Source organism: Corvus hawaiiensis, chromosome 30 (genome assembly GCF_020740725.1).
Source record: "Corvus hawaiiensis isolate bCorHaw1 chromosome 30, bCorHaw1.pri.cur, whole genome shotgun sequence".
NCBI lineage: Eukaryota > Metazoa > Chordata > Aves > Passeriformes > Corvidae > Corvus > Corvus hawaiiensis.
This window is the reverse complement of record NC_063242.1, coordinates 6,308,001-6,333,034: the sequence shown is the minus strand read 5'-3', so window position 1 is coordinate 6,333,034 and position 25,034 is coordinate 6,308,001. Positions and strand designations below refer to the sequence as shown.

The following is a 25,034-nucleotide window of genomic DNA, read 5'->3' as shown; positions in this document are numbered from 1 at the left end:
AATGTTCAATGGGTGATGAGTAATACCAGACTTTGAAAGAGAATGGTTAAAATTTGAAGTCTGAACTTCATTTTGCAGCTGTGTCTTGTTGAAAAAAACTGTCTAGTAACGTTGTTTGGAAAAACTTTTTTTTAGATTTTCTGAAGTTGTTTTATAGGGCAGATGCTATTTGTTTCTTCATGTTACTTCCTAAAAAGAAAGACTAATATGTCTTATTTGTTTGCAAGTACATATATTCTCTGTCTTTTTTTACATTTCTACATTCTCAAGCCTAATCTTAAAAGCAGAATGGAAAAGAATTCCTTCATACTACCCGTTGTTTATTTTCCCTGGCCAGCTCTGGTTTTATTTTTTTGGTTTGCCTAAATATTTTGGATTTTCTTAGCATATTGATATTACAGCAGTGTGGTATTATCTCTGCTGCATGAATCCTTTGCTGCTTGCATGCAAGAGGGGAATAGCAAAAGCAATACAGTAGTATAAGCAAAGAGAGAGAAGGGAGAAAAAGATTCTTTCTAAAAATAGATGCCAAGAAGTTTAGCAAGGAGGAGCAGAGATTAAAAAATGACATGTCAATTGCATATTAGAGAGGATTATGCTTTTTATTTGTAATTTTATATCTGAACCTGCCTATATTTAATTATTCCTATTTTTTATTGCTTTAGAAACTTAGTGCATTATTAGATTAGCACTAGCATTCTTAGATTCGAACTTTCCTTCATTCTGCTCAAAACTTGCAGAGCTGCTTTAACAACAAATCTCCAGTATAATAATTCTATTCTGAAGTTTGCAGTCAGTCTCTGTCATCCCTTGTTGGCATGTACATACCTGGGGATAAGCAATGATTATGTCCTTATTAAGAATCCATTCTAAAAGCTGAAGTTTCCTGAAGTGCTGTGATACCAAAGAATGCACTCTTGTGTGATACATGAGTACATCTTTTAAATTACAGTGACTGTAAGGCTGTCATTTTGCTGTCATTTGCTGCATTAGTATTTATAACTGAGGTGATCTTGTGTACTTTTGTTTCTCTCACGTAGTCTCATTTTTCTGTGCTGCTTTTCTGCATTATATGAGCCATGTTTTTCTTCTTTTTGACAAAAGTTTAAAATATTTTGATTTCTTTATAGGACTCTGTCACCCAGCCTTTAACAACATCCTCTGCTAATCTTTTGCAACCTGTTGATAACAAATGGAAGAATGTAAGTGGGAAATTTTTGTTTTATTTTTGTGTCAAGATTATAAGTGAGAGAAACTTTACATAATTTCACAAATTTTCATTTAACTGGTGAAAAAGAATATGCTGTGATACTTTGTGGAAGTTGGATCAGCTAGTATGTGAAGGGAGGCTCCTTGGCAAATGCAGCTGGTTATTTAAGGGTGGAACAGGTCTTGAATGGATTATATTGCCTCATTTGTTTACACATCCATGATTTTGGATGTAAGTCTGCTTAACAGCTCTTCAAAATGGAGGTAAATACTCTTCTGTATAATAAGACCAGAGAGTAAGGATTCTTAAAAGTACTGGATTGCCCTACCCCTCTGCCTTTACTTTGCAGGGATTACCATGGTTTGGTTGGAGAGGGATGGAGCTGTGTTCATACTGGTTGAGTTGATTGGAATTTAGGCAGCAGAGGAACTGTGGGGCTCAGGAGGAGCGATGGAGCTGGGGAAGGATGATGCAGGGCTGACTTTCTGGAACTCCATAGCAAACAGTTGTGGTGTGCAGGAAGGCCTGTAGGCCTGTATGTGCCAGCCCCCTGAGAATGCTGGTATGTTTTGTTGCAGCTGTACAACATTTTGTTTGTCAGCTGTAGGTTGCAGCATGGTATCTTAGGGACAGACCATCTGACTTAAAGTCTCCCCCTCCCAGCTTCAGCTACTGGTTATTTTCTCATGCACTCAAATCCACAAAACCAAGAACTGGGAAATGTGGCAGTATTGCTTTAAAGTCACCATAAACAGCCCATCCACTGTAGGCAGGGCAGAACAGGTGGAGGGGTGGCACAGAAAGGGTGTACGAGAAGGGTTAGAAGGTTTGGAACTCACTGTTGGCAATGGAACAGTCAAGCACCTGGATAAGAATCAAGGGGCAAACAAATCATGCAGATATCATTGTGGGAGTCTGCTGTAGACCTTCCAGCCAGGACGATGATGTCAACAAATTATTCTTTGAGGAACTAAAGGACACCTCTGAGTCAACTGCTGTTGACCTTATCGGGGGCTTCAACTTGCCAGAAATTAACTGAGAGCATCACACAGCTGGTAAAACCTGGGCCAGAAGATTGCTAAAAAATCTGGATGACAACTTTATGGAACAGGTCCTAAGGGAGCAGACTCAGAAAGATGCCCTCCTTCATCTGCTGCTTCTCAGCAGAGAGGATCTCATAAGCAAAATGGAGATTGGCAGCCATCTTGGCCACGGTGACCGTGAAGCGATTGAGTTTAAAATCTCTGTTGACAGGAGGAAAAGTGCCAGCAAAACCTCAGGACTTGAGGAGGGCAGACTTCAGGCTGCTCAGGGAGCTTGTAAATAAGGACCCCTGGGAGAATGTTTTTGCAGGTGCTGGGGAATACCAGTATGGTCACTTTTTAAACGTAACCTTCTGAGGGCAAAGGAACAGGTGATTCCCAAATGTAACAAGTCAAGCAGGTGAGGCAGAAGGCCAGCTTGGCTGAGCAGAGATCTCTTCTTGAAAATAAGGCAGAAAAGGGAGGTGTATGCCCTGTTGAAGCAAGGGCAGGTGATACAGGAGGAATACAGAGATACTGCTTGTTGCTGTAGGAGAAAATTCATGTGACCAAAGCTCTGCTGGAGCTGGAGCAGACCAGAACTGTGGGGGACAAAAAAAGAGTTTTTTCAAATTTATTAATGGCAATAGGCAGAGTAAAAATAACATTGCCCCATTACAGGATGAGGATGGTCACCTCACAAATAAGGACAGGAACTTGGTCTGTTCAGCCTAGAGAACTTAGACCTCATTGCAGTCTAGTACAACTTCCTCATGAGGGGAAGGAAAGGGACAGACTCTGATCTCTTCTCTGTGGTGACCTGTGACAGGATCCGATTAAGTGGCCTGAAGTTTTGTCAGGACAGGTTTGGGTCGGATATCAGGAAAAGGGTCTTCACCCAGAGGGTGGCTGGGCAGTGGAACAGGCTCCCCAGAGAAGTGATCACAGCACCAAAACTGACAGAGTTCAAGAACATTTAGACAGTCAGGCACATGGTGTGACTCTTGTGCATGGTTCTTGTGCAGGGCCAGGAGTTGGACTTGATGATCCTTGTGGATCCCTTCCAACTCGGAATATTCTATGATGTGATGAAGATTGCCAGGTTTTTCCTAGTGAGAGGTGTGAGTTGGAGGGAATGGATCCCATTGCCTTCTCCTCCTAGAATTGCCTAAAACTGACAGGCATCTTTCCAGGCACTCTGCCTCCAGCCTGTAGGGCTGCCTGGGTTTTTGTGACCCAAGTGCAGGACCCGGCACTTGGCCTTGTTGAACTTCACACAACTGGCCTCTGCCTATCGATCAGGTCTGTCCAGATCCAGGGTTGTATATAGTCTGTATTTCATTCTGGCAATTTTTAGGGTTTTTTCAGTTGTCTGTTTATAGTGTTCACTATTCATGAACTGTTTTCAGTGATACAGGAGGAATCAGAGCCATCAGAATCCTTAAAATATGCTATGATGTGTTTATTAGTGAAGACATTCAAGGTGCATTAGCTGCCTTGCCCATCAGATGAAATACATAGGGGTGATTCCATCTTCTGTTTTGAAGAAGAGGGAAAAGTCTGTCATCTTAATAGAGAAGAGGAAAAGAAAGTTCGAGGGCTGAAGCTAGGCAAATTGACACTTTGAAATAAAGTATGAAATTTTAGTGACGATAATTTCTCTTGGAGCCATGTATTGAAGTTGGATGGCAACAGAAAAAGTTAACCATGATAAACTACTTGATTTAACGAACTGCTCTAATTTTTTATGGTTACTGTGACTTGAAGGAGTAATTCACTCAGAGCAGTCACACTGTGTTACACAGCAGATCAAACAAACCAAGGGTCATCACAAGGTCCACTATTCCAATTGAGCAACAGTGGAATAATGAAGTAGTAATAAAACACTTCATTCTCCATGTTAGCTTTAAAATCGGATGTTCAAATGAGACCTAGAAAGAGACCTCTGAAACTTTTTATAAATAACAGCGTATCTTAAGAGTAATGGTAACAAACTTCATGTGTGTGTGTGCATTATTGTTCAAAAAAGATAACCTCCATGAGACTGTATATAAACTGCTGTATAATACACAGAACACACTGGCCTTAAGTGCATGTAATGCTGTGATTTTCATATCGAAGATGATGTTGAGAAGTTCCTTCATTAACAATTAGTTTTTCTCTTGGTAAAGCCTGGGAGAATTTGATACACTTTTAGTGTAGGCATCCTGCTCTACATAAGAGCTTCCCTACATTCTGTTTCCAGAAAAGAAATTATCTATATAAAGAGCTGTTACACTCTTTAGCAAACTGCTTTGCTTCAGTTCCTGTTTATTGCAGTGAGAATGGCATATAGTGTCTTACCCACATTGAAATGTTTATAGCACTTTTGCTAAACTGGAATCTGAAGAGTTGGAGTCTTTTTGTGTCTCACTGGTGAGGTGAAAAAAACCCTAATGGTTAAATCAGCAAAGTAACAAGTGATATTCTCACATGCACGCAAGAGAATCAAGATAAGGATTTGTTTTATATCATCTCATGAGAAGGCATTAAGAATACTTCATCAAATTCACAGGACATAATCTGAGTCAAGCTAATGTTTCTTAATATAATTCTCTGCAACCACCCGTTCTTTACTACAGTGACTGTCATCTTAACTGTCTAGTGTAAAGTGTCAGTATAAAGAATATCTCAGGGAAGTTTTCAGATTAGAAAGAAATAGTACACATGTGAAGCCTAAGATTATTCTTTGCTAAAAATGATCTGAAAGAAGACAGCCTTTTATATCTGTGTGTGGTTACACATGCACCTGGAAGTGGTTATTTTTAGAGAACAGAAGTGAATATTAGAAGCAAATAACCAGTGTGTTCTAGGTTACCCAGCTATGGGGCTAACCATTGTATAAATATATATTTCTCTTTTCTGCAGTAAAACAAATCATTGAGAGCAGTTGTTTCAGTAATAGTATACTTATGCAGTCTATGTGTGGTAAGAAGAGAAGTTTATAAATGCAGGCAAACAGGAGACTTTATTTCTGATTTTAAAATAAATACCAAGGCTCTTTATCACTTTTTTCCTTCATATTTGTTACTAAGGTAGTCTAAGATAAAATTTCAAATTAAAGATTGAGAGATTAGATTTTTACACTTCAAGGTTTTTTAGTATTTTGACAGAGCCTGATGTGTATTTAAATTTTTAGAATATGAAGAGATTCCTCTAAAGCTAAGCAGTTTCAAAGGTTCCAAATTGAAGGGGAAAAGTTAGTCGTTTGTTCTGAAAGGTTTTCATACAGCAGCACACAATAATTTGCTAAAAAAAAAATCTCTAATGTAAGGTTGTTTTTTCCAAAGGACCTGCTTGAGGTAAATGTGAACTTTAAAAAGATAGCCATGTCAGTTTATCTCTTTTGGGAATTACTTTTCATGTGGCCTTTACTTGTGGAGTTTTGTAGTTGATCCTTGTGTTTTCTTAATTGGTTGAAAGTTCAGTAGTTAACAATATATTTAAATCAAGCCGTAAGCTTGCAATTTCAAACTTGGGAAGAACTGAAAAAAAAGGGATATAAAAAAGCAATTCTATAATGAAGTGAGCAAACTTTGAATGAGGCTCTGTATAGTCATTATGCCTTACACAAGTAGCTATCCTTGTAGTGGACAGTTGCGAGACATGTCAGGTAAGGGAGCGGGACAGGTGAGTTCATAATACGTACTTTTGATCTTCCTTGACAAACATACTGCTGTGTATTTCAGGCCACACATTTTCGGTCTCCACTTCTTCAACAGACAGAAAACCAGGTGTCTCCAGCTGCTGCTCATCAGGGTCAGCAGACTGTCACTGATGTCATTCAGCAGCTCCTTGAGTTATCAGAACCAGGTCCTGGAGAAAATAACCAGCCTCAACAACCTGGTCAACAGCTCAACATTGCAGTGGGGATCAGTAGAGATATTTTGCAGGTAAGAGCTCTGTGTGAGAACAGCTTTACATTTCAATGGTTCCTTTCTCATTCTTTCTTAAATTTTAATGAAATTCGTTCTCAGTATTATGGCATTCCTTATGAATTTCTAAACAATTTTTCAGTCAAGAAAGAATTGTAAAGATTTTTTGAACGGGTGTGGACTGCACCAATGTATCTTTTGTGTAATAATGCAAGAGAAAGGCTATAAATATTAATTGTATGGCTTTAAGTGTACACCCCTGTATATGGATATTTTTATTTATACCTTTAGCTTTTTTTTTTCCAGTTGCCTAGAAGGAGCTTGTGGCATATCCGTAGGTTATGCAGTGCTTAAAACATGATATCATTCAAGAGGGGAAAAATACTTTTATCTGGTTAAAAAATGAGAAGCTATACGTGGTCATTACCCTGTTCTAATTAATAAGGGCTTTCTGAATATTTCCTATTTGTGCAAGAAGTTTTTTTCCAAGGTCAGCCAGTGTTTTTCTTAACTGTATTTTGTCCTTGATAATGGCAGAAGGAGATGCGGTGTAACAGAGGAGATGTTGGGTGGTGAATTACTGTCTGTGCTTGTTCTCCAGCTTGCACCACATAAAAGCACAGACAGGATGGAACTGGGCAGAGAATAATATTCTTTAGTGTTAGTGGTAGCCTGCTAACCTGTAAGATACCTTTTCATCTCTAGAGTTTTAAGTACCATTTAAATTTGGTTTTGGAAGTCCTAAATGTTAGATGCAGCTATGTGCAGGTTCACTCTGTTACCTGTGCTGGATTCTCTAATGGAATGTAATGGAATGTGATGAAGAATTGCAAAAAGTAACAACGATACATAACTATTATCCTGATAGCTATTTAAATTAAAAAAAAAAAAAAAGTTGTTGTTTCCTGGAAGGCAGCTGTTGGCAAATATGTAAGCACAGAAAATCCAACGTAAAATTTTACAGACTATCAGAAATCAATGCTGTGTAATAAGGCATTTGCAGATCTGTGAAAACAAGACATTTAATTCCTTTAATTATATTTGCATTGTATCTTCTGAGTACTTGTTTGAGAAAAGTTGGGGATAACAGTAGAATGTTTCTTTCTTTATCCAGAAGTTTTTTTGTTCTTTTTTCAGCAAGCATTAGAGAACAGTGGGTTGTCGTCAATTCCTGTCTCTGCACATTCTACTGACTGCAGCCAGGCTAAGGCTGCAGGGACCCAGGATCAGAACCCAGATGTCCCAAGCCTCTCAAATCATCAAGCTGATTCTAATAGTACCAAACAAGAAAAGGACGAAGACAGTACAGATAAACAAGATAAAAAAGAAAAAAAGTTCATTAAGAAAAAATCACCATTTTTGCCTGGTAATATTGCCACTGCTTTCTACTTTTTGTGCTGTAAGGAGTGTAGTAATTGCGGGTGTGTTTATGGCTTTATAAAGGGATTTCCCAAAATGTATTGTGGATTATTTATGTACAGTATTTGCTCTTACCTGAAACACAGTGTAAGGTATGATCAATAATATTTATAATTTTCGTTATAAAATATATTTTCATAAAGAAAAATCTCAGGATGGCATGAAGTGAAGTTATACTTCTAAATCTTTTGGATTAGATCAGTGGAGTTATAGGAAAAGGACAAAAAAAGTATGTGAATGTATTTTCCTCTCCCATCATCCTTCTCTGACAAGGACTGGGTTTTCTTTGTGTGTCCCAGAGTAGAGAGTTCTTGCAAGGACTGTTCTTCCCCTTTGGAAGTGAGGCCTCACATAGGCATAAGGGCAGGACTGCAGATCTTCACTGATCCCATGTAGGGAAGGATGAAGGCTGGCATTATATTATATGAATAATACTTCATGTCACCTGTCTCTGGAATCACAGTACTGATATGATATTGTCAGTATAAATCCATGTTATTATTCTGCCTCTGTACTGTGTTGTGTATATGCAAGCCTGCATTTTGTCTCTGTGTGCTTAAATGCAACTTCAGTTTCAAGGTTGCTTGAGCTTTATGGCTGCTAGAAGTTGTTTGTTCCAAGTAAAGCCTTCATACTTTAGTGGCCAGCCTGGTATATACAGTGCTATAATGCAGCCTTTGATCTCTGTCTGTAGTATCTTCATAGTTACATTGATGTTGCTTTTACTTCTGCGAGGCATGGAGAAATTGATCCAAAGTAAAAACTTGTCTTCTTCAGTATCGCTGTGATAAAAATTAACTTTTTCCTCTGGTAATAATTACTTTGTTACTTGTGTATAACAGTAACAACTCTCTAGCTGTGACTACAAATAAAAATAAAAGATCGCTGCTCTACAGACAAACACAACCACTTTTGTTTTTTGATAAAGTAACATGACCTCAGTGTGTTGACAGGAAAAAACCCACTATGTGAACCGATTTAAATGAGCAGACAATCTGATATTGAACAACATACATAAATAAAAGACTCTGATAGGATTTAGAAGGGGTTCCTTTCATTTTATGTTGAGGAAAAAACATCCTGTTGCCTTAGCACAGACTTTAGGGTTCTTGGATCATAAAGCAAATTTTGTAAAAAAAGTAGCCTTAAATTGTAAAAATATCAGAACGACTTGTGCAGTTTTTCTTCCTTTACAAGTTTACAAAATGTAAGATACGTCTGAACTTGCAAAAGAGAGGGTCAAGCAAAGTATCTCCTTCAGTAAGGTATGTGTTTAGTATGTAAAATAATTTGTTGTGGTTGAGGATTTACAGTCATTGTTGGATAATTTTGTGTTAGATATGTTATTTATAAGTTAGCTGGTATATTATATTGCATTACAGCTGCATTCTACGTTTCTAAGTGGCATAGAAGTTGCATTGTTTGAATTTCAACAGGATTCTCTTGGGGTTTGTTTTTGTCATTCCAGCCCCCCACCATTTTCATGAAGGAGAATATATCTGATAGAGAAGTTAATCTTCTATGAAGTGTGTTGTGATGGCATCTATTGCACAAAATGTTTTTGTGGTCTGATTGCTTTGTACAATAACATCAATGTGGTGGGATTTTTCAAGAATTGTTAAAAGGTTTAAAGAGCATTCATTTTGGTATTCCTTGTTTTAGGTTCTATACGTGAAGAAAATGGAATAAGGTGGCATGTTTGTCCATCCTGCTCTAAGGAATTTAAAAAACCGAGTGATTTAGTGCGCCACATTCGCATTCACACCCATGAGAAGCCATTCAAGTGTCCCCAGTGCTTCCGCGCCTTTGCCGTGAAGAGCACTCTAACAGCACACGTCAAAACACACACTGGCATTAAAGCTTTCAAGTGCCAATTTTGTATGAAAAGCTTTTCCACCTCAGGGAGTTTAAAAGTTCACATTCGCCTGCATACAGGTAAGGCCTTGAAATCACTTTGTGTATTCTATGATGTGGGTGAGACCTTGAATGAGAAAAGACTGTGAAATGTGTAAGTTGTAGACATGTCTGTCATGTCATTGTTAATATCTATCATAGAATGTATCATTTTAGTGTCATACATGATGAGTGTAATTTTTTGTCATAGTGTTTCATGGCTTTGAAACTTTGGGCTCTTACAAAAACCATGGACATTCAGTTTTCCGATGAGTCAGCTGTTGTTCGTTTTTAATATCGCTATTCTGAATGTATTTAATTGTGCTTTCTAAAGAGTAATACTCTTAAAATTTGAGTTCTGATTTTACTTATCCCCAGTCATCTTTAATATTTACTCTGCATCTTCCCTCCCCTTCCCAACACTTTTTGATAATTTCACAGTAACACTCAGGACTGGTTACTTCCCATTTTATGTTCTACATTGCAGTGTTGTTTCATGTTTTCACCAACTTACATGTTTTCAGCATCTTACATATCCTAAAACTCCTCTGATCATATGGTCTTTGTTTACATAATATATGATGTCTTCAACATGTCTTTTTATGTGATTGAACTATCCTTACCATAGAGAAAAATGAATTTTCTGCTTTTCGTAGGCTACCTGGTTGTTTTCCAATTTCTTTCTTTGTTCATACAGGTAGACAGAGTTTTCGGCAAGATAAATGTGCTGCTCTTTCCTTTCATTCCTGTTTATGTAATTATCTTCTGCAAAAGTATCATTCATTGGCTTAGGTGCATTTGGTATTCAATGTGTTTTATAGTTGGATGTATTTTATCCATGAAATATCAATGTTGGATTCATCTGCAGAAAGTCTTTGACTTTTTTTTGTAAACTTGTAAACCAGTGGTTTTTTCTGTTAGTTTAAAGTCAGGCTTGCTTTATACAAGAATTCAGATTAATTCAGAGTGGCAGAAGCACTAGGTGGCTTGGAAAATAGGTAGTCCAGTGTTTATGGAACTGCTCTGTAGTTTCATATAATGTTTTAGTTATTGCATTGTGAAGAGTGGTTCATTATTCTGCAGTTTTCTGCCTGTGATTGAACTTGGTAAAAGCTTTCTTCATAATATCCAGTCATGTTTCCTAGCCTTTTAAATTCAAGATTTCCCCTTGAACAAAACCAGAAAGTTGTTCAGCTTTGCCTGTCTCTAACTTAGCAAATTCTCTAGGAAATTGCTCCCAAGGAGATGTTTCTACTGGATTTTGCATTACAAAAGTCGTTTTTTGATACTTCTGTTGGCATGCTTTTTTGACTGCCATCAAACAGAGTTGATGTTTTCAGAGACGGATGTATAATTTTTTTGACTTTGTCCCATCACAGTTCCCTCTCTTTTATCCTATTATATAACATACTTGCCTGTGTGTTTGCTGATTCCTTTTTCTCACAGTTTTTTAAAAGTTTGTTTTGGAAGGACTTTAACCTGCCATGTGCAACTCTTAGGAGAGCTTCTGAAACACTTGAAAATTGCTGTCACTTTCTCATCATCCAGTTTCTTGATAACAAACTTGCTTCAAGTGATGCGTTTCAATCCATTAGCAGTTCAGCAGATTAGTTGTTACTTTGATTGGTTTTATGGATCTGTCTTGAAAACCTATGTAACAATAAACACCATGAGAGAAAAAAAAAAAGTACAGGAAAGAGAATCAGCATTCTAAAGCTACATTTCTAGGTTGATGGAAATAAAATTTTAAACTAATTTTTTTTTAATATTTTGCAGGTGTTAGGCCTTTTGCTTGTCCTCACTGTGACAAGAAGTTTAGAACATCGGGCCATCGGAAAACTCACATCACTTCACATTTTAAACATACGGAACTAAGAAAGCTGCGACATCAACGTAAACCCGCAAAAGTTCGAGTAGGAAAGTCAAGTGGTCCAGTACCAGACATTCCTTTGCAAGAGCCCATACTCATAACTGATTTAGGTAAAGATCAAGTAAATCCATACTCTCTTGAAATTTGGATTTCAATGGAATATAAAGGTCACATTTTAATCCAGCAAAAGCATTCAGAGCTCACTCATCTTCAAAGATGCGCTTTGAAATAAGTTGTCAAAAACAAACTTCAGCAAAGTGCCATATTTTATAGTTTGCTTGCACTAGAATTAATAAGAAGAGGATTTTTTATTTACAGTGAAATTGTGTAATCCTTACCAGTAAAAAAGTATGTGCATTTTTGTGTTAAGGAGTTTAAGTATTATTAGATTGTAGGTATAGAAGAGATGACAGTTCATGACCTAGATTCTTAAGATGATCATGTTTATTCAGATTACAAATATTAAGGAGTCAGTGTGTTACATGATTTTAAGGTATTTGTTATAAATTGTGACCTCAGCTGAATTAGTGGTAATGATTAGTGGTCGTATTTCAGAAAGGCAGCTTGATTTTGGAACCTGCTTTGGAGAATTCATCCAATTATTTTATGTGTTGTATAAATATTGTCACAAGGTTATATAAAATGACTTTTTGGAAGAAGTTTTACAGCCCAATCAAAACAGTATGTTGTCCAGTAGAGTTCAATGTAGTGGGTGAGGTGTTTACTCTTTGTTGTTTGATTGAACAGTTTGCTAACCCCTGACTTTTCTGTTGTGCAGTCATCGTTATGGTGGAATCTTATATTGGTAATACCTTCAGCTTACATTGATAAAATTTTTATCACTTCTTAAAAATTTTTTTGCTTTCACTGCATCCAGGAGTTAGTGAAAGCAAGAGTAGGGGTTATTTTGGTATCAGATAGAAGAAACTTAAATTTTTGGGGTACAAGCAAAATTTAGCTGACAGCTTCAGACAGATCACACAGTATTTCTTTCTTGAGTGAACCCCAGAAACAAGTATAATCCCATTTCTTGATTTTAAACAAAAACTCCACTTCAATACAATAAAGATCTGCACAGTTGAAGTCCGATTGTTGGGAAAAGATGAATATTAACCAGAAATACTATAGAAGTTGTTTCCTATGGATGCTGATAACACATGAACTCTGCTGATATTAGAATGTTCAGTGTAAAAATAATCTCTACTGTTTCTCAGGAAGGTGTAATGTTTTTTCAACCCCCTCACAATATTTTCACATTTTTATTCATTCCCCCCCAGAAAAATAATCTTAGTTCTTTTAGAGGTGTCAAGAACCTAATAATGTTACTCTGTAATAGTGTTGATCTTTGAGTGGCACTTCTGTTGATATATATTTTGCTTTCTAAAGTAGTCTTAATTTTTCTAAAAGCCTGTGAAAAAAAGTCTGCAAATTGTTCTCTACCTGTTTCAATACTTTTCACAAAAGGCATATTAAATATTTGTGAAGTTGTAGACCTGATATACATTGATTAAATATCATTTGCTAAATTTGAGATTGGAAGAAGATGATGTTATTGGATCAGCAATGAATTCATTACTGCCAGCTTTTTCTAAAGTTAATGCTTATTTTGGACAAGGATGCTACTATAATGAGGTGGACCTGTGGATAAAAGAAGAACTTAGCACTAAAATAGCATGTACAGTATAATATCTATAATGCTAAATAGATGTATGCATGATTTTAAATATGTGCTAAAAACATTTTCTTTATATTTTTGGATGCTACAAGTTTAGTCCTGCTTTCTCTTCAAATATGAGCTCTTCCGACTACTGCAACTTTACCAATCAATTTCTCCTTTTTGTGTGTGTGTGTTTGTATATGCAGGTCTTTTCCAGCCAATCCCAAGGAATAGCCAGGTCTTCCAAAACTATTTTAACAGTAATTTTGTGAATAATCCAGAGAGACCATACAAGTGTTATTATTGCCATCGAGCCTATAAAAAATCCTGTCATCTTAAGCAACACATCAGGTAAAATAAACACAATAAAGGAAGAAAATGTATGTAATAACAGATCCATGGAAAAGCATGCAATTTATATAATATTCACTGAAAAGATTTTTTTTTACCATCTCTTAAACAGTGAACCGTTGATAATTGGTTTTTTTTTCCCCTGGTTGAGTTGGAGGAGGCTTTGGAATAACTCATGCCTATGTGCAGTTCTAGCAGTACAAGTGGTTGTATTCAACGTGCAGTTTAATTTACTAACGCTTGGATTCTTTTTTCCTAAACTGTGTATAGAAAAAAACAAGCACTATTTGTGAATTCTTATGGCAATTTTGTAATTGCATACTCCAAATTGCCTGCTTTGTATGTAACTCCTATTTTTTGAGAAGGAAGTTTGCATTTTGTTCTGTATAGAAAACCTCTAAAAGAATTTGAGCTTACATTGTAATCGACTAAATATTGTTTGGGATCATTATGTTGCTTGAAGCTGAGTTCAAGTTCCGTGTAGTCAGTGGTTGTTACAGCCACAAAGTCATGGAGTCATAGAAAAATTTAGATTTTAGGAGAACCAGTGGAGATAACTAATTCAATCTTGTTTTGAAAAGAAGAGTAGCTTCAAAGTTAGATGAGTTTTACAGTTTTGCAGTCTTACAGGTAGTGAGATTTAACATTTAATCAGGTTATGAAACAGTGCTCTCTGACTTACAAACTGTAAATAATTAGAAGAGGAAATATGAAAAAAAACCACCAAAGATGGTGCCTGGAATCTAAGGGAAGAGTCCGTAAAAGCAGGTGGCAGTCTGCTTGTTTCTGCAATGTAAGCTCTGTACTGCTTTCTTACTTTCTCTAGCCCAGATCATGGTGAGTTCCTCATACTCTCTTTACAAATAAAGTTCTGTATTTTTAAGTTCTCAGACTGCCTTGAAACAATTTCCGGGTTTTATATGCTGTCTTAACAGGAGGAAGGGAAGCTTTACAGTATCACATCTTTTCTTTTGTAATATCCTACCTAGATTTCTCACTGTCTTCTGTAGATACATTCCAGATGGATTGATTTAAATGAAAATAATTTTGAATTATACTGAAAATGCAAAAATATGATGTGGGTACCAATCACCTGCAACTTTCAGCAATCTCTGATCTTTCAACAGAGTACTGAGTGAAGCATGGCTTTGTTTAAGGTTTCGTGGAGGAATGAGAAACTTTTTACATGTTTGCTCTTTGTAAATTGGCATTGCTATAACTAAATTGCTATGCTTGATAGTTTTGTGGACAGTGTGTTCTCATGGAGTAGTGCTGGTCATTGCTTGCAAAGCTTGTTTCCCTCTCTGAAAAAGAGGGAAATTTGTAGTAGGGCATTTTCAGTAGAGCAGGGACTGTGAATAGTGTGTCAAATTATCCCCCAAGCACACCAAGGAAGGTCAGGATACCCTACTGCTGATTTTTACCAGTGTATTGGTAGCAAAATAGTAATCTTAATAGCTCTCATATATTATGTTATGGCATCTGATGTGGTGGTCATAGACTTCTAAGGTTACTGTAATCATAAGCTGTCCCTAATTTTACCTGAGTTTATTAAATCTTGCTTTTTTATCTTCCATTTCCTAGCATTCCCATTGCCTTCCTTGTAGCTCTCTCCTGGGATGCTGCAGTCGTAACCCTTAAAATTCTTACTGCATTCCACTCCATCTCCTAACTTTTCCTCCCATCTGTTTTGTATCTCAGTGTAGTCCTAAAGGGAAACTCCTCTAGCACCTCTGGAAGGAAGGATATAGCTAGTGCTATGTACTTCGATAATATAAGTGAGAGGCTTTCCCCTCATGAATATTTTTTTCACATGGCATTATGAGAGGCAGGTTGTATTGTGCCTTGTTCAGGAGGTGTTCAGGATGGACACAGTTCTTTTCCCAAGAGTTTTGTTTGCTGCTAAGTGTAGCGGTTGTATGTATAAGGAGAACCGGATCTTTTTCTCCAAACTTTTGTGGACAGTTTTTTAGCTGAATTGAGGAAAATATATGTGAGTGATAATGTACTAGTCTGAAGAACTACTATACTATATTCCATCTGGAATGGAAAAATTAAACCCAAGTATTGTAATGGAAACAAAGTATGATCAGAAAAGGAGATCGGACTGTAGAACATGATTAAAACTGCTCAGATAGTATTGTTTTTAGCGCTGCCAGGTTGTTTGTAACTTTATTAAATTTAATTTCTGGAATTTCTTAATTGAGACCTCTTTCATCCATACAGCTATCACCTTAGTTTGGTTTATTTTGTTCATTTTAAAATTAAGTCCTTTAATAACTTTGTAAGTCAAACTGTTAAATCTATTTTAACTCCCGCTTTCTCTTACAAAGGTCGCATACTGGTGAAAAGCCATTTAAGTGCTCTCAGTGTGGAAGAGGTTTTGTGTCAGCTGGAGTTCTGAAAGCACATATTAGAACACACACTGGATTGAAAGCTTTCAAGTGTGTTGTGTGCAACGGGGCCTTCACTACTGGTGGTAGCCTCAGGCGACATATGGGGATCCATAATGACCTTCGACCGTATATGTGTCCCTACTGTCAAAAAACATTCAAAACATCACTCAACTGTAAAAAACACATGAAGACTCATAGGTATGTTCGCAATTTTTATATGAATCTTTCAATGTAGTTCAGCAGCCATTCCTTAAAGATACTTAGAAAGGCAGCTTTGCTCTGTAAAAAGTGTATATATTTGAATAAGGGTTTTTATTTATGGGTAGCAAACCGTTAGGTACCTTTGCAGGTACCCAATAGTAAATTGTGGTGTATAGTAAAAATAAAAAATTGTTCACATAAATAGGATATATGTCTAACTAAAACCATACTTTCTCACCTTTCTTGGTAGATATGAACTTGCACAGCAACTTCAGCAGAATCAGCAGTCTTCTTCAATAGATGATTCTACAGTAGATCAGCAGAGCATTCATGTTTCTACACCAATCCAAGTGAAGATTAAAAGTGATGAGCTACAGGAGTCAGAAACTGTTGCGACGGATCAGCAGGCTATTTTAACGTTAGACCAGCAGCCAGTAGTAGGCACAGAAGAAACAGCACTAGAGCAAGAATTGGCTGATCAGCCTTTAGAGCAGGATGAGGGTGAGTATTTGAAATGTGATAAGGTTTGTAATGAGGTAAGTTTACATGTTCTCAAATAATTGTTTCTTGACAGGAACTAGAAAAATACATGGAGTAAAGGCTACTTACTATATGCTTACAGTATATAGTACAGTTTCATTCATTGGTTTACTGTTAAAATATAAGAAGATTAGGATTTGCACCATTCAGCTGTAGCAAGCAAAACTGCTAAACAAATATACAGAAAAATAATACATCCACAAAACCTTACCATGTCAGTTCTCTTATTATTAAAAAGCATTGCTGTATAGTCTACTTAGAAAGTAATACCTCTGTTTTGAGGTGAATGAATGTTCCATGTACTTACTCTGTTTGTAATAGTGGAACAAAGTATTTTGGTTTTGCTTGTTTGCTCTTTTTCATGGTGCAATGAGTTATCAAGTACAACAGGAGAATATAAATAAAATGCACTATAAACAAAGATTTAAATACTTGTTCAGCTAATAATTGTTTAGTTTAGTTTTAATGCAAAAATTCAGATGACTGGCAAATATGGGGATTTTGAAACAACTGATACATGCAGTTAATTGCATCTTTTTTTCTTGATATTTTCCCCTTTCCCCTTTTCCTTTCTCCTTCCTTTCCCCATTACAGATAGATTTGTGGCATCCCAGCATGCTTTACAGGAAAACATCACTCAGTTTGAACAACAAACTATAACACAGCAGCCATTTGATCAACAGAGCTTATCACAAGGTTAGTAATAAATAAAGGAGGTAAAAAGTAATTTTTATAAATCTGGCTTTACAGCATAGCTATGATAAAACATTTCTAAAGTGAGCATCTGTAGTCAAAGTAATTGCAATGCAGAGAACTTGCAAAAAAATCATCATTTTGAAGCTGTACTTGGTAGATTATTATGAATACTTAAATTTTTTATTTGTTTTTATGAGCTGATGTTTAGTTGTTACAGTATGGGTTTTATAGTCAAGCATTTCATATTCTTTCCTTGATTATGTTTGAAATTGCTGTGGCAGTAAGTAGTTTGCAGAAGTTTCCCCCTCAGTATACATTCTCATAACCTGAGATGTTCAGAAACACATTCTTAAGATTTGAGTGAGTAGCTACTGGGATTCATTTTGGAAAAGGACAGTGAAAAATATAGTCACATAAAAATCATACTTTCACCTATCCACAGCAGTTTCCTTTTATATTTTATAGAGCAATGAAACTAGCAAATTAGGAGATTGTAGGCACTTGGCAAGTATTTTTTTCCTATAAAATACAGGGAAATATGTGTAGCCGTGTGTAGCCTGCAAACAGTGAAGAAATGACTGTCTTTCTTTGCTTTTCACAGCTGAATTTCTTGAATTGTTCCATAATATGAAGCTACTAATTTCGTTTTCAGTTTTGTGGCCGGGGGGCTGTTGCTGAGGTGGGGAATGTTCAAGGGGTTTTCATTTGTTTTGGTTTGGAAGCATACATCCCTGGCTGATTCCTTGATCTCCTTGTTTCTGACTCTAGGAAATAGCTCTATGTAGCTGGTAACCAGTAATTGGTATTCTGTCTGCACAAACTTCTCTGTTCTTAGTTTCATTCCCTTTTAATTGTATAGTATCATTTGTAAAAACCTAATTGACTGTGGTATCACACTGTGAAGAAATAGTATAATTTGCCAATTTTAATTCTCTAGGTTGTGCTGCTTTGCATGTAAAGAAAAGAGAATTAAAGTCTCCACCTTTATTAAACAAGACTAATCCTGATCCTCTTACAATATTATTATTTTTACTGGTTGACTTTTACAGTTTTTCAAGTGAATGAGAAGACACTACAGGAAAAAGAAAGCAGCCTTTTGTTCTACATTACTCTGAAGAGTGGTGGTGGTTTTTGTTTTGGTTTTTTTTTTTTAATGGCTCCTTGGAATTTGAAAATTCAATAAGTAACTCTTGTCTTGTTATCTTATTTAAACTTCAGTTTCTATGTGTGTGTATGTTCTGTACTATATGAATATTGATTGATTTCTCGGGGAGGGGAAAGACTCTTCTAGAACTCACAAAACAATTCTTTCATCATCAGAAATCTAGACTGATCATCAATACGTTGTAAAATTGGTTCAGAGAAACAGAAAATTTGTGGTGTGGGCTCTTTAAAGTCTCATTTGTATAAGATGTCTCCTATTCTACTTGGAATCTCATCCACAGATTCCCAACTCTTTGAAGTTTCCTTGAAGATCCTGGAGCCCTTCAAATTTTTTGAATTTCAGGTAGGTAAGCATTTGCGCGGATGCATGCGTTAAATTGGTCGACCCTCTCCCTATGTCTGCATCTGTGCTTCATGCTCCTGATTTCTTTTTCCTATCAGCTAGGCAGAACATTCAAACTTAAAACACGATGTCTTTTTTATTCTTGATATTTATAGGCTGTATTCTTGCTAAAATATTTTGCTTCAGTGTTTATTAATAAAATAACATAGGAGTTCTACAAAAATCTTTGATAGGTTTTTTGATTATTCTTTTTCCTTTTTTAAGGGAAAAACCCCAACTTTGCATTTTAGTCAGATGAGTCTAATCTCTAGGTCTGCACAGACCTGCCAGAATTTTGTTTCTTCTTTCAGGTTTGTTCATAATACTTCTGTTGAATTTCTTGTTTGTTCAGATAGATGTTCTTCCTCGTACGTTCAGACTTGTAAAGAAGTGCAGATCCTATGAGGGTGCTACAGTATCATAATCTATGATTCATTTGAGCTAGATTTGAAGGCTTGGGAAAAGGACTTACGTTCTTCGTAGTTTGTGTTCAGGCATCTTCATTTGAAGACTTTTTAGTGATGTCAGAACAAACAAATGTGTCTTTTATCTGAAATTGTCTTTGGTTTATTGAACATCTGTCACCAAATGTGTTTTCATATGAATTACATCACCTTTACTTTTTTTAAAGTCTCCCTGTAAGCGTGGTTGAATGATAATTCAAGTAGTGGTGACAGGCAAAGATCTTGAAAAACTGGAAGTCCAAATGCTGTTAATTCTGTAGCCTATACAAATATACACTTGCCACTAGAATGCTGTTTTGCTTTCCTAAGAAGCTGATCTGCAATCTCAGGACTTTGAATTCTGATCTTTCAGTAACTGTTTACACATATTTGCAGCCAGTACTGTTCAGCTGGTTGCCAAAGTTGCCTAAGAAGCAAACCTGCAGAACATGTAATTGCTGGTCAGTGATTCCTGCTGAGATGCACATGTGCATGTCAATGTTTATAATGTTAGAATTTGAATGATCTGTCAGTAAAGACTTGATTTTTTTTCTAGATTAAATATTGTATTTGCCAGAAACTATCACGTTGTTTTCTTGTTCTCACATGCAAGACACATCTTTCTGCTAGTGAAATGATTTCCAGAGTATTCTGGTTTTCAGTATGTTTTGTTAATATAGAAGATAATAGGTCGGATGATGTCCTAAAGCCAAAAAAACCCCAAGCAACACAAATGATTACTTGTACTGAAAAACATGATATCCAATTCCAAGTTTAGAGGACTTTGTACTAAGAGACTCCCATTACTATACAGAGCTTAAGATGTTCTCTTGTTCTTTGAAGATTGATTAAAAGCTTCGAAGGGAAGCAACATACGGTGATGAAAATGAGCAGAAAATAAAGGTTGTGAAATTTCTCAGACTAAATGTCTGGGTTCTGGTGTTTGGTGGTATGGGGTTGTTTCTTAGTGTTGTTCTGTAGGAATAGTATGGTGGTAGCAAATGCCTTTAGAATGCTCAAAACTGTCAGATATTTTTTAAATTTTGAGGGGAAATTGACCCTTATGCTAGGTATTGATTAAAATGGGGATGCCTCATGTATATTCTTGTTACAACTTTGGTTTGTATGTATTCCAAAACTACTTTCAGAAGTAGCATTTCTTTCTTCAGTTTGTCTCAAATACCTCTACATTCATAACTTCTCTTCCTGAGCATTTTGTTGCATGATTTTGGGAAATTTTTCAGGATGTTAATAATTTGTTTAAGCATTGTGAAATGAAACAGGTCATGGTATAGTGACTGGTTTTTTCCTTTTTAGCTAGTTAAATTTACCTACTGATTAAAAAAGAAGTTTCAGGTTTTTTGGACAGTGTATTTAATAGTTATGTCCTTTTTTTTTTTTTTTTTTTTTATGTAGAGCATGGAAGTGACATCACTTTGCTTCAGTTTCTTGAGTCTTGTTTTTTCATATTCTCATCTGGCGTAGTAGAAACTCCATTTTTCTATTAAGATACTTCTAAAATTTATTTGGAAAGTCGAAATTAGCAGCCCTCTTATCACTGCAGAGCTTTTCATTGCGTTCTTCGGGCTACTTTTTTGTCATTTCACAAAGGGTAATTGAGGTGCAAGGTTCAGCTTTTAGGATCTCTTTTTCTTGTACTCTTGTGGTAGTTCTAGGAGAGAAAATAATACAAGTTTCAGTATTAGGTTTGGTCGCTAGTTATGACCTGATTAATAATACCTTCAAGATTTGTTTACATGTGTGAGTTTTCATTCTATGGTGGAAGCAATAGCATACAAGTAGGGGGTTTTTTTTCTCTACTGATTACAATATTCTTCTGCTGTGGAAAGTGTCTTTTGGGAAAATTTCTGCTTAAACTCAACACATCCAGGTTTTTGTTTTACTGTTACTCGAAACATTCTTTAAGCATTGCTTTTTGGCCTTTGATGCTGTGATCATCTGATGTGGCTTTGTTTCTACCCTGTTTTCATAATCTTCACCCTTTTTGTCCACTAAAGGCAAACTGCACAGAAGTACTAAAATTTTTGCCCATACTTTAATTACTGGTACCTTGGTTTCATTTTTTTCCACATGACATTGTGGGTTATTTTTTAATACTAGAAGTATTAAGACTTAAAGGGTTGATAGCATTAAAAAACACTGCAATCTGAGCTATATTTGCCTGGCTCTGAATCATTGGTGCTATCATTTCATTCATCTGTTTAGAAAAGGAGATGATTAAGATCTGCTGTTTCAGGAGAACAAAACCAAATAAAAATTTCAGGGTTTTATACTGGAAATGTGAATAAAAATGTGTTTACTTTTTACTTCGCAGTTTGCCTTGAGAGGCTCTACTTTACTATTATCGAAAGAGTGGGAATATGTGGAGGAGATCCAAAGTAGGAGACTATGGGGTTACTTTATCAGAAACTGGAGTTCTCCTATTGGGTCATCTCCTCCACTCACCCGCCATCCTCCCCACTGAGCTTTGCATCCTTGTGATCAGCTTCCAGTGTAGTTAAGGGAGCGTGGTACCAACATGGATAAAGGGAGATGGGTCAACCTGTTTGACACATGCATGCTTACATACAAGAAATTCAAAATTTCAATGGCTCTAAGGTAATTGTGGCACCCTGAAGAAACTTCAAACAGTGTTTTTCTGTGGAGGAGATTTTCCAATAGAATTCCAGCTAATGGTAAGTAACCCTATTACGCCTATTACGTAGATGCCAGAAACATACATGTGTTTTGATGCTCAACAGTGAAGAGTACAACTATTACTATGTCGTAATGATACTTGCTCTCTTTTGAAGGTAGTCTTCAGAAAAGTGTGGTGTTAGTCAAAGTCCAATATAGTGTATTTTGCAGGTTTATGACTGTTTGATTTCTGGCAGGTTTTACAGTGAATGACAGCTACAATCAACAGACTCAATTTCCAGCTGTACAACAGCTGCAGGATTCAAGCACACTTGAATCTCAGGCTCTTTCAACGAGTTATCATCCACCAGCCCTTCTTCAGGTTCCAAATACAGACACTATTAACGTAGTAAGTATTACTCAAAGGCAGGATTCATTGTTCCATGTTCAGTCGTGACTTTCTTGCACCGTTTCATTGGTGATGAGATAAAATGAGAATCAGAAAAGTTTCAGGATTTCTTCCCTAGATGGCTTATGCTTTACAACTGGAAAATAGAAAGGTGAGGGGAGGATAAGTGACTTGACTAGTTTCTAAAAAGGAATTGTATGTTTTGATGCTCTAGAAAATACTAAATACTGTAAAAATTTAATTAAAAAAATACTGCAGTGTTGGATTGTGAGTTTAAAACTAAGGAGAGAATGTAATGTTATGAAATAATTTTGCATTATTGCATTATATTCTCTCCTAATTATTAAATGTCTATAGGCATATATGATCAAGCAATAAAAAAAAGCATTACGATCTTTAGTGATCATTCATGGAGCTTGCATATTGCAGTGTATGATGTTCTTACGTGGTTCTCATGTAGTTAAATATGTAAAAGGATTCAATTGCTAAAAATACAGTCTAAATGTAGCTTTTTATGATGGTAGAAGTACCTAGCATGAAGATAATCTGTTGTACTGTATTTACCATTATGATCTTTATGAGTTACTGTCCCTTCAAGCTTGTTTGCAAAGTGCAATTGTTGCAGAGAACTGATGAGGGTTTTAGGATCTGGAAGAGTTTGAGTCATTTCAGCCTACAGCCTTTGGAATTTCCCTTGGCTTCAAATTTTGAAACATACTCTTCTTCTCAGGCATTAGTCTGTTGTGGCTTTTACTTACAGGAATGTTCAGAAAGTAGTGAAGTCTGTCAGCAACACTGTGTTTTGCTGCTTACTCAGTGTTTAAAATGGCTGCCCCAAATTTAAATTTAACTCCTCAAACACTAGAAAATCTAGATGACTTAGATACATTTTTGTGGAGATTCAGAGAAGTGTAAGTGCACTATGTTGTCTATTCCAGTTCAGTAGCTGAACATTTTGATGCTTTTCTTCTCACTATGAAAGAGGTATTATATTGCACTCTTGATTTCCTGACAAAATGTATGAAAGCATAAATTTAATTACTGGTGTTGACTGTAAATGCTGTAATTTTTTTTCTTGCCTATTTGTGTGACTGTATTTAAATGTTGTGTTTTGAAATTTACTTGAGGCTTTGATTTTTAGGCTACTCGCTTGATACAAGATCAGTCACCCCAGGAAGAGCTTGAATTGCACACCCAACGGCCTCATTTTCTTGAGGAAAATGAAGATCAAAGTAGGCGCTCATATAGGTATGTTACGCTTTTAGTTTTTGTAACAGAATTTCCTGGATCTTTTATGGATAATAATTACATGAAACTAATTTTAAAAATTTTCTTCTAATAGGTGTGAATACTGCAACAAGGGTTTTAAGAAATCCAGCCATTTGAAGCAACATGTACGATCACATACTGGTGAGAAACCTTATAAATGCCAACTCTGTGGCCGTGGTTTTGTTTCCTCGGGAGTTCTTAAGTCGCATGAGAAGACTCATACAGGTAACAGAGTATACCAGCTCTTTATGAGCTTAACCCATGTTTGGGTTTTGTAAATGTCCTATGTGAGTAAACTTAAACAAATAGCATGCTACTTATTTGTTTCTGTTGCTTTAAGGAGTTAAAGCATTCAGCTGTAGCATTTGCAATACCTCCTTCACAACTAATGGCAGCCTTACCAGGCACATGGCAACTCACATGAGCATGAAGCCTTACAAGTGCCCATTCTGTGATGAAAGCTTTCGAACAACTGTTCACTGCAAAAAACATATGAAAAAACATCAGGCAGTCTCCTCAGCTGTAGCAGCAGCTACAGATACAGGAGGGGGAGGTAAATTATTTCATTTTTACTTTACAGTCCTTACTACATAAGAAATACAGATGTTTTGATGGATTACATGAATGCTATAACAGTAATGGTACAAAATAGCCTTCCAGCGTGGATAATGTCTGATGTTCAGACCTACTGAAATTGCTCTGTTACCTAAATTGTTTAAAGAAATTAGTTTCCCAGGATCTGTCCAGTGCATTAAAGGTATTGTATGTGACATAGCTACTTTAGTATGTCACTAAAGTAGAAGACTTTTTTGTCCTATATTACTTAACCTGTGTTAGTTATTGTAAAAACAAGAATCATAAATCCAGCTTTTTTAAAATGAAGTACAGACATGACTAGTTAGATCTCTGAATGAGATTAAAGTCCAACCACATAATGTAGTGGCCATGTGTTTAATAGTAAAGCCTTCTATTTTTTGTAATTTCAGCTGGCACATTAAACTAAACAGGCATATGATTTTTGGTTTGGTTTGATTTTTTGTTTGGTGTTTTTTTTTTTACTTAATAGTTGCATGTGTTGAAGATGATGATGAAAGATCTGAAAGAACTTCCAGAAAATCTCGTCCTGGTGTCATAACTTTTACAGAAGAAGAAACAGCAGAACTGGCAAAGATTAGGCCTCAAGAAAGTGCTACTGTTTCAGAGAAAGTTCTTGTCCAGTCGGCTGCAGAGAAAGACAGAATTAGTGAGATCAAAGATAAGCAAGCAGAACTGGAAGCAGAGCCTAAATATGCCAACTGTTGCAGTTACTGTCCCAAAAGCTTTAAAAAACCCAGTGATTTAGTCAGGTGAGGAATTGAAAAGTTTCATGTGTTTTTAATTTGCTGAGTAATTATAGCAATAATAATTAATAATATATATAATTATAAATAATATTATTAATAAATAATTATTATTTTTGTTCACCAGAAACTTTAGCAATAACAGGTTCATATAACTCTCTATGCCTAAGTTGAAATTTGACTAATATTTACATAAATTTTTCTTTTTCACAGTGGTTTAA

General features: G+C 36.1%; 1 protein-coding gene across 6 annotated transcripts in view; it reads left to right on the top strand.

Annotated features, from left to right (window-relative positions):
* Positions 1-25,034, top strand: part of ZNF236 (zinc finger protein 236) — a 77,669-nt gene that overhangs the window by 25,359 nt on the left and 27,276 nt on the right. For 5 of the 6 annotated variants that reach the window (XM_048289371.1, XM_048289370.1, XM_048289375.1 and 2 more), the window contains exons 8-21: positions 1,131-1,202; positions 5,961-6,164; positions 7,284-7,512; positions 9,228-9,500; positions 11,235-11,438; positions 13,192-13,336; positions 15,670-15,930; positions 16,184-16,434; positions 17,068-17,169; positions 22,053-22,204; positions 23,346-23,452; positions 23,547-23,698; positions 23,814-24,026; positions 24,540-24,819. In XM_048289371.1, coding sequence (XP_048145328.1) covers positions 1,131-1,202; positions 5,961-6,164; positions 7,284-7,512; positions 9,228-9,500; positions 11,235-11,438; positions 13,192-13,336; positions 15,670-15,930; positions 16,184-16,434; positions 17,068-17,169; positions 22,053-22,204; positions 23,346-23,452; positions 23,547-23,698; positions 23,814-24,026; positions 24,540-24,819 — 2,645 coding nt within the window. The remainder of the gene's footprint in view (positions 1-1,130; positions 1,203-5,960; positions 6,165-7,283; positions 7,513-9,227; positions 9,501-11,234; positions 11,439-13,191; positions 13,337-15,669; positions 15,931-16,183; positions 16,435-17,067; positions 17,170-22,052; positions 22,205-23,345; positions 23,453-23,546; positions 23,699-23,813; positions 24,027-24,539; positions 24,820-25,034) is intronic. The other variant, XM_048289372.1, reaches the window with a different exon arrangement.